The sequence below is a fragment of the Neopsephotus bourkii genome, unplaced genomic scaffold, assembly GCF_033783945.1.
Source record: "Neopsephotus bourkii isolate Nb327-2 ecotype Australia unplaced genomic scaffold, CSIRO-AGI_Nbou_v1 NB_1634, whole genome shotgun sequence".
Lineage (NCBI taxonomy): Eukaryota > Metazoa > Chordata > Aves > Psittaciformes > Psittacidae > Neopsephotus > Neopsephotus bourkii.
Window position 1 is genome coordinate 4,139,484 of NW_026902109.1, and position 17,486 is coordinate 4,156,969.

Sequence of the window (17,486 nt, forward strand, 5' to 3'; positions counted from 1 at the left end):
AAGTGTTCCACTTAATCTGGCTCAGGGATTTCAGAGAACCTCAACTGTACGCATCAGTCATAAGCATCAAATCATCACCTGCCTGTGTACCTCCTGGGCATCCACCATGCTTCCCTGTAAACTCTCACAGCAAGCGTTTTAGTCATGGTTGGATATCATCATAAGATAACTTCGAACACAATGGAATTCTGATGATACCTCCAGTTCTCCTTTTCCTGCTACTTAAATACTGGAAGTCACTGTCCCCCCAGGGTCAGTAGATGCCTTGCTCACCTCTCTTTCAGTTTAAGAAGCTTAACAAAGCCTATCAGTCTGAGCTACACATTGGTGATTCCACCACACACACATACACACCTGCCCCTGACAGCCAAATGGCCTTAGGATATTTAAAAATTACAACATAAACATGACAAAACCACAGAAAGAATGAAGACCTGATGTGTCCTTTCTGGGCTTCTCCTTACCATCTTTATCATGTCTTCATCAAGTCTCACCTTAAGTCAACCTGCCTCTCCTCCCTGGACAGACACTTGCCCCCAGGTATGTGGGTAGCCCTGCTGCTTGCCTCTCCAGCTCCCAAAATCCCTTGATGGATGAGCAACCCCTGCTCCAACCCTGCCTACTGACTTCTCTGCTTTCACCAGCAACAGGCAGCTCAGCGTCCCTCCAACACCTTTTTGTGCAAAAGCCACTACGCAACCTTTTGTCCAGAAAGCAAAGTAGTAATGTTATGAAAAGTCTTTACAAGACAGGTATTTATTGCTGTGGTTCAGATATGACAACAATCCTTGTACCAGTGTTACTTACAAGCCGTGACTGCCATCTTACACTCACTGTTGCATAGGAATGCAGCAGCACTTATTACACATATTAAAGTTACTAAGGTTTCTACAGAAAACATATTAAGGATAGAAATGCTCCTTTGCACAATTTTTCTTTTTTTTCCCTCTTTCATTTATCCTTTAGAAACAAGCTATACATTTCCTGCAGATCTCATACTCTGAAATAGCACCCCATTCTAATAAAAAGTGTAAAAAACTTTACCATTTTCAATGCTGAAAACAACCTGCTTTGTTTTACAAAACACAGACAAATCTGTCAGTAAAATATTCATCGTAATCCATTTTCTTATCATAAAGAGAAAATAAATTCTTCTAAAGAGCCTTCTAAAATACCAAGTAAATGGATCCAAACATTTTCTACCCGAGAGACTAAAAAAAAAACCCCTACCATTGATTCAGCAAAAAGTTAAGTTGAAGTTGTGCCAAAACGTTCTATCAGCTTCCTGTAATTTTCTAATCTACCTGTACTTTTCATGAATGCCAAGTTGCTCAGACTGCCAAGAAAGATACGTGGCTGTCATTGGTATCTCTATCCCTCATCTAACATTACAGTTGCAGAGTCGGTCATGCTTGTTGCTTACAAAGACTAAGCTGCTTTCCTGCTCTCCTTTCCTACCTGTGGAAACTGATTTTTATAGTAAAGTCAGAGGTGTAATTTCAAGCCATTTTTTCCCTAACTCAGCCAAAAATCTCCCATAGGATGACAGCAGATTTGCAGCACCCATGCATGCTCTATTACACTAACTACTGCTTATTTATTTTCAGTATTGATAAAGAGCTGTAGTCAAGTCGTGCATGCTGTAGGTGCAACTGTTCAGATGCTATGGTCATTCTGGTGGTGTTTTTCTAAAATGGCAGTGTGAAAGCAGCTTATCTTTAGAGACATCTAAGGAAGAGGTGCTTACCCGTGTTCCACTGCCGTGCATGATATCTTCAGGTGTATTATAAATTTCACTTTCCATTTGTACTGTCTGCTTTTTTTCATGTGACACCTTCACCCGCAGAATTCGGAAATAAGAACCACCAAGATCCAGTGCAATGAAATCTCCTTTCTCTACATGGAAAACAAGACACGAGTGATTAAAAACTGCATGCAACACAAATCTGGGAAACATCAAGCTCGGTTAAATATAACGCACAGGCAAACGTCCAGTGCCCACAAAGAGGAAGTTCTAGCTGCAGAGTGTCCACATGATACATCAACCTGATTCCCTACAATTTAACATGAAGTTGGTACAGACAATTGTAATGAGGATTTCATAGAATCATAGGCTAGTTCGGGTTGTAAGGTACCTTAAAGTTCATTTAGTTTTAACCTCCCCGCCATGGGCAGGGACACCTTTCACTAGACCAGGTTGCTCAAAGCCCCATCCAGCCTGGCCTTGAACACAGTCTGGGACAGGGCATCCACAACTTCTCTAGACAACCTGTGCCGGTTTTTCACCATCCTCTTAGTAAAGAATTTCTTCTTAATCTAAATCTCCTCTCTTCCAGTTTAAAACTACCCACCCTTGCCCTGTCACTACATGCCCTTGTAAGAAGTCCTTCGCTAGAACAGACTAACAGTGGACTGTCTGCACCCAGATCTCATGATGAAGCTTGCCAGGGCAAAGAAAGCCTACAAGATGGTGAAAATAGAGACAGTAAAATGAAAGGATGCCAGACCACTAATGAGCAGTCTTTTGCTGTAAACAAATGCGTGTCATTTTGGCAAATAACAGTGAATGGTGGCTGGATTGTACACTGCTGTAAAAATCAACAAATTACACACAGATGTAGTTAAAGCAGGAACCACTTAATCCACACCAGGAAGCTGAGATTCACTGCAAACTGCAGTCAAGGTAACAGAAGTCAGAGAAACAGTTGAAAAAGTACAGGGTGTCCCTGTACTGCTGCAGGAGCTGTGATCCCTTGCACAGAGCTCCTAAATACCTCCCCAGAAACCAGGGAAAGTTAGGATACCTCCATCTGTGGTGGAGAGGGATTTGGATTTCAAAGGTCTGAAGCCAAATCCACTACCCTACCACCTCCACAAACCTCAGGCAACACAGACACATGGCCAGGCTACCTGAGGAATGACACCTTCAGCACGCACTGGAGAGCAAGGCAAACATATTTGACTGAACTGCTTGTGCTATCTCACCTTATCAAAGAAGGAGCAAACACAGTGATCATTAAAGTCTGTGAAAAGATAATATTTGGGGAAGCAGTGTGCACAACTTGTCACACAGGAGTGTGTGTCCAGGTTAATCAACAAGGCTCTTTGCAAGCATTTATGTCTGTACATGGCAACCCCAGGCTCCCCGAGGCTGCCCAGAGGGCAGTGAAGCAGAGGAACATGGTACTTTCTCATCTTGGTTTCCTCGTCAATTTGTACTTTTCTGCAGTGTCAGAAGTGCCCCATGCCATGACAGGATCAGCTGCCTCCCCCCTATCCAGTCCCATCCTGTGGAGCAATTTGGCCTCTTTTCATTCTGCCTTATGAATTTGAACTAGGACTTTGGGAAGGTCATTCCCAACATCACTGTTTTTCCACTTCTACTTACACTCAATGTGGAAAGCCTACTAGCAGTTGGGAAGACAGCACCTTGTGATGTGTTACCTCAAACTGCGACTCTGCTCTCAGAGCCTCCTGACCTGATGCTGTCGCTAAAATATCATGTATGCAATTTACCCACAAGGAGTTCCAGACCCAGAATTCCCTCTGAGATTACTCTGCCAAATCTCAGATAAACACTTCTAAAGTCTTATTTAGTGAGCTGCTCCTTCCTCTTCATCACACCATGAACCTCCAGGAGCCCCATCAAGCTCAGCAAGGCATCCCTCAGGGCAGGAGCTCTATCAGAAACAGCCTAAGAGAGGCAAAGACACAGCAAAAGCCCATATGCTTTTCCAGGGTTGCAGTGTAATACAGAAACAACACTGTCATGCGAGAAACCACAATGACAATAAGCTACATAAAGAAAAACATAGCAAAATGACAGTGGAAGCCCACAACTCCTAATAATCCTCCTGATTTTACTGCATTGCAATGCAACTTTTCCTTCTTGCTGCTTAAGACACGGGCAGGCTCAACCTGCAGAAATACAGATCTTGCAGCACTTCCCTACCTGTTATTGAACAGCTTGGCTTTAAACATCACTTTGCTCCAGTAAAAATGTCATTTAAAACATGAACATATCTAAACTGTAGGCCCAGTTCCATTTACTGGGTTCAGCATAATAAATTCAGTAACTCATAACCCCTTTCACTGCAACAAGACTAGAAGTCAAACATTTACAAGTGTCTCATTAAGCCAAATATCCAAACAAGCTTTATCATGAGTATCATTTGTTGAATGCAAGCCATTACCTCCAATAAATAATGGAAAAATCAACACTGGACCAGATGGCCCTTACACCTTAGTACACACCTCAAGCAAATACTGCACTTCATACAGAAGTATCTTCCCTGGCAGTAAATTAACAAATTAGTATGTTTGATTTCCAGCACCATCAAGCTTATCACAAGCTAAAATTTATTAAGAATTATTAATCTTTTCGGTTATAAAGAAGAAAGAACTCTGAACTAGAGTATAAAGCTTTCATACGCAAAGGAGTAGCCTTCTTTCAGTGTACTTCAGGAATTAAATCCATGTAGCAGCGTTTAATCTATGCTTTGTAACACCAAGGTGCAATCAAACCTGCTGTAAATCTATTTAGGAACATCCTTCGAAAGCATTTTGAATTAGTTTGAAATACTATTCTAAGCACTCCAGACAAAAAAACCTTGTGGCTTTTGTAAATTAAGCAACTCTGAATGAAGCAAAAAGCCCTGCTAACACCAACATCTCCAGAGTCCCCAAAATTCTCACTCAAAAGCTCCTTGTTAATAAAGTACACAAGCACTGATCTGAAAATAAACAACAGTATTTTTCTGAATAGTCAGCTCTCATAATAATAATCAGAATCAGAGGAAAGAGCTTACCAGGCAGTAATTAGAGACAGAACAGAGAAGAGGACAGGCTTTCAGCCTCTGTCTTTTACAGAGGAACAGCTGAAAGCAGAAACTGCCATCAGCCAGGAGCCAACCCCCCACTTTGGGCACAGCAGTATGGACATATCTATGAGGGCCCTCCAGCGACTTCAGAAGGAAGAGTGAACAGGACTCTGCATCTGCCCTGGCTTCATCTATGTGATGGCTGAGCCAGACATGGCAGGCACGTGGAGGTGAGTCAGGGAAAGAAATACCGTGACACCTACCCACAGCAAATATTGCTCATACCTGGGATCAGAACATGCCCTTTCTGGGAAATAATTAAATGGTTTTGCCTGCATTTCTAACAGCTATCCAAATAGACACTCACAACCTGCTTATACAGATTACTATCATGTTATACAGAAATTGTATGGGGCAAAGCATTGCCTTGGTCTAATCCATGCTGCAAAATTCACTGCCCGTAGTCCTGGAGGAACCATCAGGAGCCAAATGGGCACAGGATCAAGAACTGAGCACCCTGTACACAATACACGAGGTTGCTTTTTTAAGTAGGTGTGTAATACATGATCTGAAATTAATGCCTTGACATACAGACATGCTTACATTCAACAAGGGCTACCCGCTGCTCTGGCTAATGCTCAGTCGCAGCAGCATTGAGCAATCTCTCACACCTCTCCCCTTTTCCCTTTGTGCCATACTGCATCTTGGAAGTCTCTCCAGTTTGTGCCATGGAACAATTCACAAACGCATTTGGCTCGCCACAAGCAGCCCAGATTTGCAGTGCCTTGACAGAAGAGGGTACTGGAGACAGGTCTATACTCAGCTCAACCCAAAACACATATGAAGGAAAATATGGGGATTTCGGAGTTGGTAAAAATACTGGGATTCTACGCAAAAACCCTCAAGTCACCTCACAGCTGAAAACCCTTACAGCAAGCCCTGCCTGTGACCCAGCTGTCTGTGGCAGCTTCTGGCTTTCTCAACAGGCTCCAAATTTCAACACAACATTTCAACATAACAACCAACAGTGCTAAATTAAGGGAAATACAGGATTCAAGTCTGTTCTTTCTTTGGTTTTTTGGTTTTTTTTGTTTTTTTTTTAAGAGGGTATTAACATTTCAACTAAAAAGCTTAAGGTGGCAGAAAGCAACAGTGAAGCAGAACTATCAATGATTTCCCCTGCCGGAGAGCACCAAACAACACGTAGCACCAGGCTTTATGTTCTTTCACCCAACAAATTCTTGATTTTAACTCAGAAAGAGCCTCAAAACAGGTAATCATATTTATGCAGTTGTTGCAATTGTGCAATTTCTGCACACAGGGACTTAATTTGTGTTAAGCACCAAACTAGTTACCAATGCATGCTACACGAGAAGGAAATCTAGTGTTACCACTAAATAATAAACTCAATTGTATACTGTTAATAAATATATTTATATACCCTATATATAGTTGGGGGGGGGGTTGTTTGGTTTGTTTGAGTTTTTTTATAAGCACTAAAATATGTAATGGGGACAATCATGGTCTCAAATACCAACACAGCATCTTTTTGATTTCAGACAGCTCTTTGTGCCACTTTTATCAGGTACAGTGAGCATGAAAAAGTAAGTCCTACATCTCAATGGAAAAAGCTCAGTACACCAGAGCCGCAGCTTCTGAGCCACACACTGCACCTCCTTGAGTTCTGCAAGTTTTTCCCTTAGACCGTCTGCAAAAGGTAACTACAAAAAGCAAAACAAAGGAAACTCGAATTCAGCATACAACAGTATTTTTTCCACTGGAAAAAAATAAGAAGAGATGTTGAGTCAAAAACCAAATGACTAAAAGCCACTGTATTTGTCAAGACTCCAGGTCACATGAGTATGAACTGCTTAAATCAAGCATCTTCCTATGTGAAGTATTGAAAGATGGCAGACAAATCTCAGCATAAATAATACAGACTATTAGTAGACTGATTAATAGGAAGGACTCTTCCATCGGCATCAAAATGGGTTTGACACTGAATTCACAAAATCCTCCAGCATCTGTGGGAACTGACCTGCACACAGAAGGGAGGCTGCCTTTGAGGAGGTGCCAGGGCTTGGCAGAAAGTAAATTGCTCTTGTTCTTGGCAATACTTGTGTATTTCTAACAGGTTTCCCATGAAGCACACCATCTTTAATACACAAAACAAATACTCAGCTCCTTACCTGAACCATCAGGAATGGACCTCACAAATGTAGGAAGCATCTTCACTGCAGCTGTTGGGTTAAAGTCTCTGGAGAGGCCATTCTTCATCTCCCTCCTGAAGCGAGCCATAACATCTATCAGCGTTTCATCAGAGAGTCGCATGGCGTAAAGGTATTTGTCAATCTGGGGAAAACAAACAAAACCACCACAGAGTGAAACTGCTCTGAAGTGCCTATGGAGGGCTATATCTCTTTAACTGCAAGAACAGCATATAGGCCCAGCTTGACCATGGAGTTCTGGCCAGGCTGACAACACAGCCACACACTTCATGTCTTTTTGACTCAAAATCAGGAAAATGTGCAAGTGCTAGGACACATGTGAGCTGAAGTCCACCTCATCCTACTGTTTTCCCAAGGCGAGACCTAGTTCACATCACTCTGTGTTCTCCTTTCCACACAAACCCAATCACCCACAGCCTCGCACCACAATCTGCAGCCCTCACACCACTTCTCAGCTCTCCTGACTGCCCATGAGCTGAACAGCTGAGGCTAAAAATCCCTCTTTTGGCACCTTGTTCCAGCTGGAGTGATGTGGGTGCCACTATAGTTCACAGAGGTGCCTTCTATTTAAAGCTTTTCATTGTGAAGGACTTGTCACAGCAGCTTCAGGGCTACATCCTAGGCTGCAAAATTATTTCTGTGTACCAGACCACTTTCGCTATCCCACTGATAGGGATACCCACTGATATCCAAAGCTATCAGAGCCAGAGAGTCAGAAGAGGCAGAACTTGGCTGTGAGCAGATAGCGGCTTCCTCCTCAAGACAAAACATCAAATTAAAAGTTGTTGACTTCTCCTTTGTGGCTTCCCAGAACAGGAACTTTCTTCACCTCACTGGAAAAAGGAGGCCGCTCCAGTTTTCCAATAATACTGCCTTCTATAACATTACACCCATCTTCAGCATCAGGAAGATTGAGAGATGCTTTAATGCTTCAAAAATACAATTTGGCCTTGGGGGGTTCTTGCTAAATGCACATGTCCCACCCTTTCACCTCAGCTGCCAGTCTATTCTTGCCTTGTTTCATTATCTGCCTTGGAAATTTGGTTCTGCAAACAGCTCAGATCCAAGCCACACCTTTGGGATCACTTTTGTTTGCAGCTTAGCAGGACCAAGAAAATAACACCCTCCCATGCTTTCTATCCTTAGCAAAACTGGAAAAGCTACCTCATTTTAAACCCCAGGCCATCTCTGTGCCAAGGCTGCCTGTGTCTCCTTTGCTGCTCTGGAAGCATTGAGTGCAACTCATCCAATCTCTCCATTGGCATTGTATCTTGCAGGGCCGATGCCACAATAAAACATGCCATGTGAAACGTATACATGCAAGTACTCCAGATACTGAGGACTTTGAGATAGAAAACAATGAATCATGTCATTTTCAAAGGAAATGCAGACAATCAAAATGTAATTAAACCCTAAACTGATCATAAAACCAGTGCAAATTTAATTGCTCCTGCAGAAAGTACTTCTGCCACATGTACTCAAGGTCTGCACCAAAGATAGTGTACCTCCATGAGTCAGATGCCCTCCTACAGTGACCAAGCATTTACACAGACAAGGGAGAAAGATACGGATGCTGCTGATGGGCACAGCTACCCAGCCTGATGCTGAACCACAGCAAGCCTGAACCATGGGGCCAGAGCCAGAGGCTGCACAAGCTCTGATGTGTTCAGTGCCACTGCTTGCAGAGGAAGGGCAAAACAGTCATCGGACAGACGTTACAGGGAAGTTACAGTCCAACAATATGAAATGATACCATACATTTGCTCCACGAACTGGTGAAGTGACAGTGCAGGCATACAGCTGAATGGCAGAAGAGCTGAGCCCAACCAGGTTCTCTGCAACAGAGACCAAAAGCAAGACCCCTGGGCAGCATCCCCACCCGGGCCCCATGCCACCCCAAGGGCTGACAGCCCCCTCACAGAGACAACCACAGCCAGCCACTGGCATTACTTTGCTCCAAGAACAAAAACCTGTTGGGACACACTCTTTTCTTGCAGCCCCAAATGCTGTCTCAGCATTTGCAGAAGCTGGTCTCAGGCTGAGCAGGAAGGTCTCTTCTCCATGGCAAACCCCACCATAGCTGGATTGCTTTTATTAGCAGAGTGTATTAAGCCATGATGTCAGAGCACTAAGTTATTCCCTTTTGGGGGGGGGAGGGGGGGAGGAGGGAGGGAGAAGGGGGAAACCCTCTTATTAAGGCTGAGCTTTCAGTAGCCCATGCTGCCGCTCACAAGCCTGATTCCCCAAATCTCCCAGTGAAAGCTCAGTACCACACCATTCACACAGACCTCACTGTGTAACTAAAATACCCCTCTACACAGCCCCACTGCTGCATCCTCCTCTCAAAAACAGGGCTGAGGGATTTCCCCCCACAAAAAGCCCTGTCGTGAATGAAGGTTTTGGCATTTGCACAGTGAAGATCAGACAAGCCCATTCTCCACAGCTCTGCCCCTCCGCTGCTGAAGGAAAACAGGAGGGAGGGCTCTCTTGTCTTCTATTTTGGGTGAATAACGAATAAGCACTATCTGTGCCCTTACATAATTGGGCTGGACCCCCCCTGCAGCCGGGAGCATCACCTCGCATCGCCTCGCGCTGCATCACGGTGCATCACATTGCGTTGCATCGCATCAAGGCCACCTTTACCGCTGAGACTCACGGGGCAGGGAGGCGGGGGAGATGGGAACTAAATCTCGGTTTGAAACAAAATCTCTCCCGTGTGTTGCAGCTTCCAAAAACAAAACAAACCAAAACAAACAACAAAAAAAAAAAACCAGAAAAAGAAAAAAAAAATCATTATTTTTTTTCCCCCGGCCAGGAAAAGCGTTAGTCATTCTGGCAGTGCAGCTGCTACGGAAAAAGCACTGCTCTCCTGTGCTGGCAGCACAGGCAGACCTCCGAGGGAAAACCCTCAGCAAACAGCCACATACAACTGGGAGGGGGGGGAACTGGAGGCTGGATTATGGGACGGAGGTTTAATAACTCCCTGCTTTGCCTGCAATAAAAGCCGATCAGAAAGCAAATCTCAGACTTATCCGAAGGGAAGCAGTGGGAGGGGCCAGCAGGGTCAGAGATGGGAGCTGCCGGCAGCAGCCAGCCAGACATGCAGCCTCCCATGATGGCTGCAGCCCCGTGGGAGATGGGTGCCAGCCCTTCCCTGGGAACGACGGAGAGCAGGAGCAATTTCAGTCAGGCAGTTGTGTGGGCAAGGAGCAGAAAACACTTCTCTATTTAGCTGCCATTTCATAACCACCCCCCAGGAACGGCATCTTCCCAGAGTGCCACAACAGGAGCCCTCCAAAAATTCTACCCCTTTATTTTTTCTCCTTACAAAAAACAGCCAGCCAGAATCTGTGAGCAAATTTTTTTTGTAAATAGGATTTCATAATCCGAACCATATGTGTGTCATTTCTCTTGGTCTCATAGGGAAGATACGTTTTGCACTTGGGGAAAATAAGTTTCCAAAAATCCAGCCATGGCAGCAGTCTCCACATAAAGTTGTGAATAATTATAATCACGTAATGAAACAGGCAGCACTGAGGACCATTCCTTAAATGCATGCTTCATTCCCCGGACACTGACAACAGTCAATAGCATCCAAGAAGAGAGCACTTCCAAAACAGTTTCAGAAATCATTAGCACTTAGTTTACTGACAGCCTTTGCATGAAAACGCTCCACCATGTAAACATTTTTCTGCAGAGTTAATCACACTCCATACTCCTTTCAGCATCATGAAGATTCATCAGGAGCCAAGGCATGTTAAAACAAGTAGTTTAGACATCCTGAAGCAGGGTTACTTATGATTTATCAGGTTGGTTCCTAAAAAGCCTTTATACTGGCAGGTTACCACTATGGGGCTTTTTCTGATGCCAGTTGCTACATTTTACACCCCATTCCATTATGTTCTTTTCAAGGTTAAATGATATTTAAATATCATTCCTGAATTGCAAGACTTTTTTCTTTTCTCATCAGGTAATAAAACAAAAAGGTATTGTTCCCCTGACAAACAGAATTGAGGCAACACCTAGAGGATCCCTTTGCTGGGGCCAGCTACTGCAGGTATAAATCTGTTGAAAAAGGTACTCTAAAGCAGTTTTACAGAGGCTCTCCTGCACACAGGCCAGTGGCACAGATACCAGGGATGCTTCACGGATGGGAGTCAGCTTTTTAGAGAAAGAGGCCCTCAGTCTGGGTTGTGCGAAATCCACTGTCACAGCAAGGCTCCTGCTGATGCCACTGAAGGATCACAAATATTCCAGGAAAAGATGTTTTCAAAAACATCTGGATAATTTATCCTGCTTGAGGTAAAACTACACCCATATTTATATGGTACAGAGCATTATTTGTTGGCTTGCTTCTGCACACTAGGGTTATGTGCGAGTGCCCACACAGATGATTTCATTGGAAAATGCCCCCTTGCAGGGGCTGCAGGGTCACAGGGCTACCAGCATGCAATGAACAAGCAGCACCTTTGGCACTAAACATCCATCCTGCCTATTCCTCCTGCTCGCCACAACTCACCTTTAAAAATCATAGTACATAGAATGGTTTGGGTTGGAAGGGACCTCAAAGACCATCTAGCTCCAACCCCTGCGCCACGGGCAGGGACACCTTCCCCTAGACCAGGCTGCTCAAAGTCCCACCCTTGAACACTTCCATAAGTTTTCTGAGCAACCTGTTCCAGTGCCTCACCACCCTTCACAGTAAAGAACTCCTCCCTAATATCTACTCTAATCTACCCTCTTTCAGTTTAAAGCCATTCCCTCTTGATCTGTCACTATATGCCCTTGTTAAAAAGTCCCTCTCTAGATTTCCTGTAGGCCCCTTTAGGTACTAGAAGCTGCTTTAAGCTCCCCAGAACCTTCTTTTCTCCAGGCTGAACAAGCCCAGCTCTCTCAGCCTGTCTCCATAGGAGAGGTGCTCCAGCCCGCTGATCATCTTTATGTTCCAAAAACTGCTAATTTGAAAAAAGTTACTCTCAAGCTTAACGGGGGTGTAGAAATCCAGCAAAACCAGTATGGAAGCACGAGTTCGTAGACCCAAGGTGTCCTTATAGCCTGAAATCACCAGACGCATCTGTGCCCCTCTGCAGGGTTCCTACCATAGAAAGGCAACACTGAGCATAGTGCCATGTAGGAATGGTAACACCCCACGCCCCCTCCCCCCCCCCCCCAAAAAAAGAAGGAAACAGGATCACAGAGGAAGAAGGATGCTCAGCCTTGGTGGAGACCCAGTAACATACATTCCCAAATTCACCTCACTGGTACTTTTAGCCCATTCACACCCCTCCTGTGACCCACAGCAGCATGCTCAAGGTGACCTGCCACCTGTACCTCAGAATGCTAAGGAGACAGCTGCCATGGACACCAGCAAGATAGAGGAGTAGCCACTGTGGCTCGGAGCCCCATGGGGCAGAGTGGTGAGAGGGTAACACCTTGGTCAGCAGCCCCCAGCCACAAGCACGTAACAGCAGAAAGTGCTGCTCTTCCGGAAGCAGAGAGCAGAGGGAGGGACCCAGAATGAAGCCATGTAGGCACGTATTCCAGTAAGCAGCATGCTGTGATGGAGCACAAACCTCACAAGCAGCACCCTGAGACAGAGCCTCACAGGGAACCAGGGAGCAGAGCCCAGCGGCTCCCAGCAGCTGCAGGGCAGCAGAATTATGGGGCAGAGCCTCTGACTGCTCCAGAAACCCTCCGTACAGGACAGCCAAAGCTGAGGGGCTCAATATCCGTTCCAAAAGGATATAAACAGGAAAAGATGTCTTACCTCCTGCCAAACCAGCAGCCTGCTTGGTTTTGTTTGGGTTTTTTAATTGGATTTTTATTTTATTTTTCAGACAAAAACAGACTGATCCATAAGAACGCTTTACAGTTCCCTGGCCAAACGATTCCCATGCTGTCAGACAATAGCAGCCCCATGGTGCCAAGCCAGTCTGTAATAAATAACCCCCAGGAACACCACAGTTTTCTCAGTGCCTGCATGCTCCCACCGTGCCTTCCCCACACAGCCTTTCTGCAGGTCCTCAGCCAGCGCGCACCCTTGTGCTTATCCTGGGTTTCTAAATATAACAGGCACAGCGAGACAGAGAAGGCCTTACCCAGGCATGCACTCCTGGCGCCAGCAGCACCATTTACAAATCCTCCAGGAAAAGGAAAATAAGGGAAAAGGGAGAGCTACGTACACGGGGCCAGAAGGTGCAGAAAGCTACAGGCTGCGCAAAGCCTTCAGCTCCTCACAACCGTTAGGCGTAAAAGCAAAAGACCTAAACTACAGGAGATGTGGAAAATATGGGGTGCTGCCTTGGGTTTTATCCAAGAGAGGAGTTGACATGGATGAGCATGACTGGAGTTAGGCGGGGGGGTCACCCGCATACAGCAGCTGGGGTCTCCCTAGGCACAGCCAGAAGCCCGAAGGAAGGAGATGTTCTCCTCTCACCGGGCCAAGCCCTGAGACCACTACAAATCAGCCCTGTTAACGCTGACACTGAGGCATCCCCAAAACACGTTCGGGATGCCTTCAGCAGGTGCTCAGCCATGTGCCTAGGTGGGTCACGCAGCACTGCCGCAGGTGGCAGAGGGGAAGCCTCTGCTCCCTGACGTCATCCTGGCTCTGAGACAGAGCTGGGTGATACTTGCAATTATTTTCCCAATTTGTGTCCCTGCATCCCTAGCCCCAGGCTCTCCACTCCCTACAGCACTGCAATATGCTTAGCCAGGACCTAACTGCCATGTTTTTATTTATCCTGTCCTCTACACCCATTTCCTTGTGGCAGTGCTAAATCACAGGGCCACAGCAACCGTACAGCAGCAATCTCCTAACGCTAAAGGAAAAGCAGCCCATAGAAATACTGCTTCTTATTAAGCACAACTGACAACCACTTCCTGAAAATTCAGAACCTGCAGTGACACATAATTCAAAAACTGCCTGCTCTTTGCCTTCGTCACCCCTGCGCTGGAGTGACAGATGCCCACAGGCACCCTGGGGAAGAAGGGGAAGTCCCCTCTCCAGGAATGCTGGTGCCTTACACAAACCCGAAAGGCCATCACCCCCACCCTCTTTGCCAAAGCCCCCAGCTCCTGCCTCGCTTTGCCGAGCTCCGTTTCCGCGGCCTGGCCCGCTGTGCATCACCCGCGCCAGGCAGCCTCCACACTGACCGCTCTCCACCGGGGATGCGCTGGGGGGGCCGTCTGGCTACGCTTAAAAAAAAGGTGTATTCCCCGTTCTCCCACAGCACGGTCGCTACGGGCACAAAGCAACCAAACCAACAAGAAAAAAAATCAAAAATAAAATAAAAATTAAAAAAGGGATCTGTGCGGGGGGCAGCCCTCCCCCGGGGGGGTTAATCTACCTTTTTGACCTGATCCTCCTTCAGCTCCGTGAAGTAGTAGGCCAGGAGTTGGGCGGCGATCATCCTGCCGGCTGCAGCGGGCGGCTCCGCGCACGCAGCGATGCAGCGCCCAGGGATGGCCGCGCTGCCGCCGCCTCAGCACCTCCCCTTCCTCCTCCCTCCTCCTCATCGGGGCCGTCCCGGCCCCGCCCGCAGCCCCCGCTCCCACAGCCGGGCGGCGCGAACCCCTCTCTGTGTTATTTGTGGCAGGCAGGGCCGGGAGGGTGAGGAGGGCGATGCCCTGCCATACCCCGAAGGGTCCTTCACAGCAGCCTTGGAAACAGGCTGCTGAAGGCTTCCCGCCGCTCCTTGAATTCTGCTGTGGTACGGGAAGAGTAAACTGAAAAGGAAAACACATAAATGAATAAATAAATAAATTGAGGAAAAAAACAAAAAACAACCCAAGAATATTTCCAGAAGAGCCTCTGCGCTCAGAAATCGTTGAGAAAACAGCAAAACGGTGGGAACCTCCACTAATACCAAACATCCCCACCCGGGTGTGATGCCTTGTCCCAGAGTGAGCAGGACCCGGGCCTGGATCCCCTAGGCTTCAGGCTGAGCTACTATGAGACTTGCAGGGCCGGGGAGGGGATGTTTGGTATGTTTTGGAAGCAGGTAAGTGCTTTAACAGTTGTACTTTTGGGGACCTCGTATTTCCATCAGCAAAATCCCCACATCACATATACTGATGGACAGAACCTCTCCTCGCTTTGTGTTCTGCCCACATTTTAGCCACATTGAAGTGCATTCCCAAGGAGGCATCCACCACTGTGAAGCCTCTGAGGGCCCCCATACACATAAGCAATGTGACAGAGTGCCCTCCAAAAGCTTAAGGCCAAATGCAGATGGACAAAGTGACACATGTCAGCAGCTCGAAGGGCTTTTGCCTGAGGCCTTGTCAGTCCCTGGGGAGCTTGTCAGTCCCAGGAACACATACCCATGCAAACACTGGTGATACTGGAGGCGTGATTTGCATAGAGATTGTCTACCAAAGTCTAAGTGATTAAAAACCTGTTTCTTGAGTTTCCAGCCTCCTTTTCAGTGCTATTTCAAATGATTGCACTGGCCAAAATCAAGAGCTACTTTGGCAGATGTATCCTCCTTTAGATTGCTCTAGTTGCTGCAGGCAGGGTGGACAGGATTTCCTACCCCACCTTGCTGCATTAGATTTAAGCTCAGAGAGGTTTTCACTGCTGTGCATGTGTTACTCCTGCTTGGTTTCTTGGCAAGCTAATGAGCAAACATGCCTGCGGTCTCCGGCCTGCCTCACTGCAGGCTCACCAGCATCGCCCTGCGACCAGGCACGGCTGGAGCTCGCAAGTGGCACAGAAACGTGGGGCCAAACGGCATCATTCTGACAGTGTCCGGCAACGTCACCCAGTCCCTTACACAGGCTGATCAAGCTCTCACTCGAGTGTAATTCACTGTTCAGCCACACTCATCCTCTTCTGCCAGATGGAAACTAATTTTAATTCCCAGCCCAGGCTCACTCCTGTTTATGCTGTGTCATCTGTTAAACCTTGTCCTTCAGCTGAAATTACTCTCCTCCATCTCATATTCTATAAATACAGAGGAAAGTAACCATATACATCCTCAGCTTTTGCTTCACCAGGGAAGACAGACCTGGCTCTTTTTTGGTCTACTTTCCTCGAGAAGCCGAGGCTGGTTTAACAGCCTTTTTCCTTACTTGTTCCAGTGTGAACTCATCTCTATTGAACAAGCAGCTAAAGTTGGGTAAGTTATTCCAGTGAAGGCAAAACCCATTGTGCTAACATTCACATTTCTCCTACCAGAAATATGTCACCAATCCCCTTCCCATTAACAAGCACAAACCCCGAGGCTCCCAAGCTTGACTGGGACACCAAGATTCCCCCAAACCATCAGCCACCACTCCCAGGAGACGGCAGACCTTTCATCCGGTGCAAAAAACCCATCCTTGTTCCCATTTCCCCAGCATGGCAATGGCATCCTGGCTGCCAGAGAGATCCTCACCGAAGAGCTGCTCTGTAGCAGCCCAGATAAAAATTTAGAAGCAAAAAGTCACTTTCTGAACATGTGAATTTATATTTGCCTATTGTTTCTGTATGAACACCACCCACAGACTATATGTTAGCAGAGCTGTCTCTACAGGAGGTTTACAAGCCCTACTCTCTATCCCCTCCAGCTTAGATACCTAAATACATGATAACCCCCCCGGGGGGGAGTGGGGTGGTGGAATGCTGGAATACCTGCAGGAATGCTTACTCCTTCAGCTAAAACACTTTGTCACAAGTTTAAGTTGTTTTCAACTAATCTTTGACCAAAGAAAGCAATTCAAACCATCTCCTCTGGCTCTCAAGGAATCTGAATTAGCCACCTTAGAGTCTGGGAGGTCCAAAATACACAAAGTGGCTATGAATAAGAATGGTCTTCTCGTTAACATACCTGGTTTAGGAATGTGCAAACCGTTGCTGAACATGGTATTCAGGAAAAACAAACTCTACAACCTAAACACCATTAGAGAAAAAGTAACAGTCCATCCAAGGTAGAACAGCTGCTCTGTTTGAACATCTACTATTTTTAAACTGCTCCTTGCAAGGATAAGTAAGAGTACATGACCAGCTTTGGTCCTGTAACCAGTGCTGGGATGAATAAGCTTTCCTCCTACCAGAGAGCTGGAAGGGCATCTAAATATCCCTTTAGACACCCAAACATTTGCAAGCCCTCTTTGCATTGCCAGGCCAGCAGTGAGCACACAGGTGTTATTCTGGGGGGGTCTGGGAGGAGCTGTGCACAGGCTGCCTAGAATGACCAACCAGCGCTTCATCTTTGCTTCTGCAACTCTTGCATACTTCCTTATCATCTAGCCCTGGGTTTTCCCTTCTGCTTTACTGGAAGAGATCAATTCAGCAGCCAATTAATTACCAGCACCTAATGTACACTGCCAGGCATCCAGCAGGCTGTTTTGAAAGCCACTGTCCTTTAAGACAAATTACTGGAGGCTGAACATGACACTCGATGACTTGCAGCTATTTTGATTGTGCTCTAATCATATTGTCCAGGTTTGACTG

At 46.3% G+C, this 17,486-nt stretch overlaps 1 protein-coding gene across 1 annotated transcript in view; it reads right to left on the reverse strand.

Moving 5' to 3' along the window:
- The window catches only part of LOC133223341 (hexokinase-1), a 39,652-nt gene extending 25,091 nt beyond the window's left edge, over positions 1-14,561 (reverse strand). The window contains exons 1-3 of the mRNA XM_061373941.1: positions 14,398-14,561; positions 7,010-7,172; positions 1,748-1,896 (exon numbers count right to left, since the gene is read on the reverse strand). Coding sequence (XP_061229925.1) covers positions 1,748-1,896; positions 7,010-7,172; positions 14,398-14,460 — 375 coding nt within the window. The 5' untranslated portion in view covers positions 14,461-14,561. The remainder of the gene's footprint in view (positions 1-1,747; positions 1,897-7,009; positions 7,173-14,397) is intronic.
- Between the last annotated feature and the right edge of the window lie 2,925 nt (positions 14,562-17,486).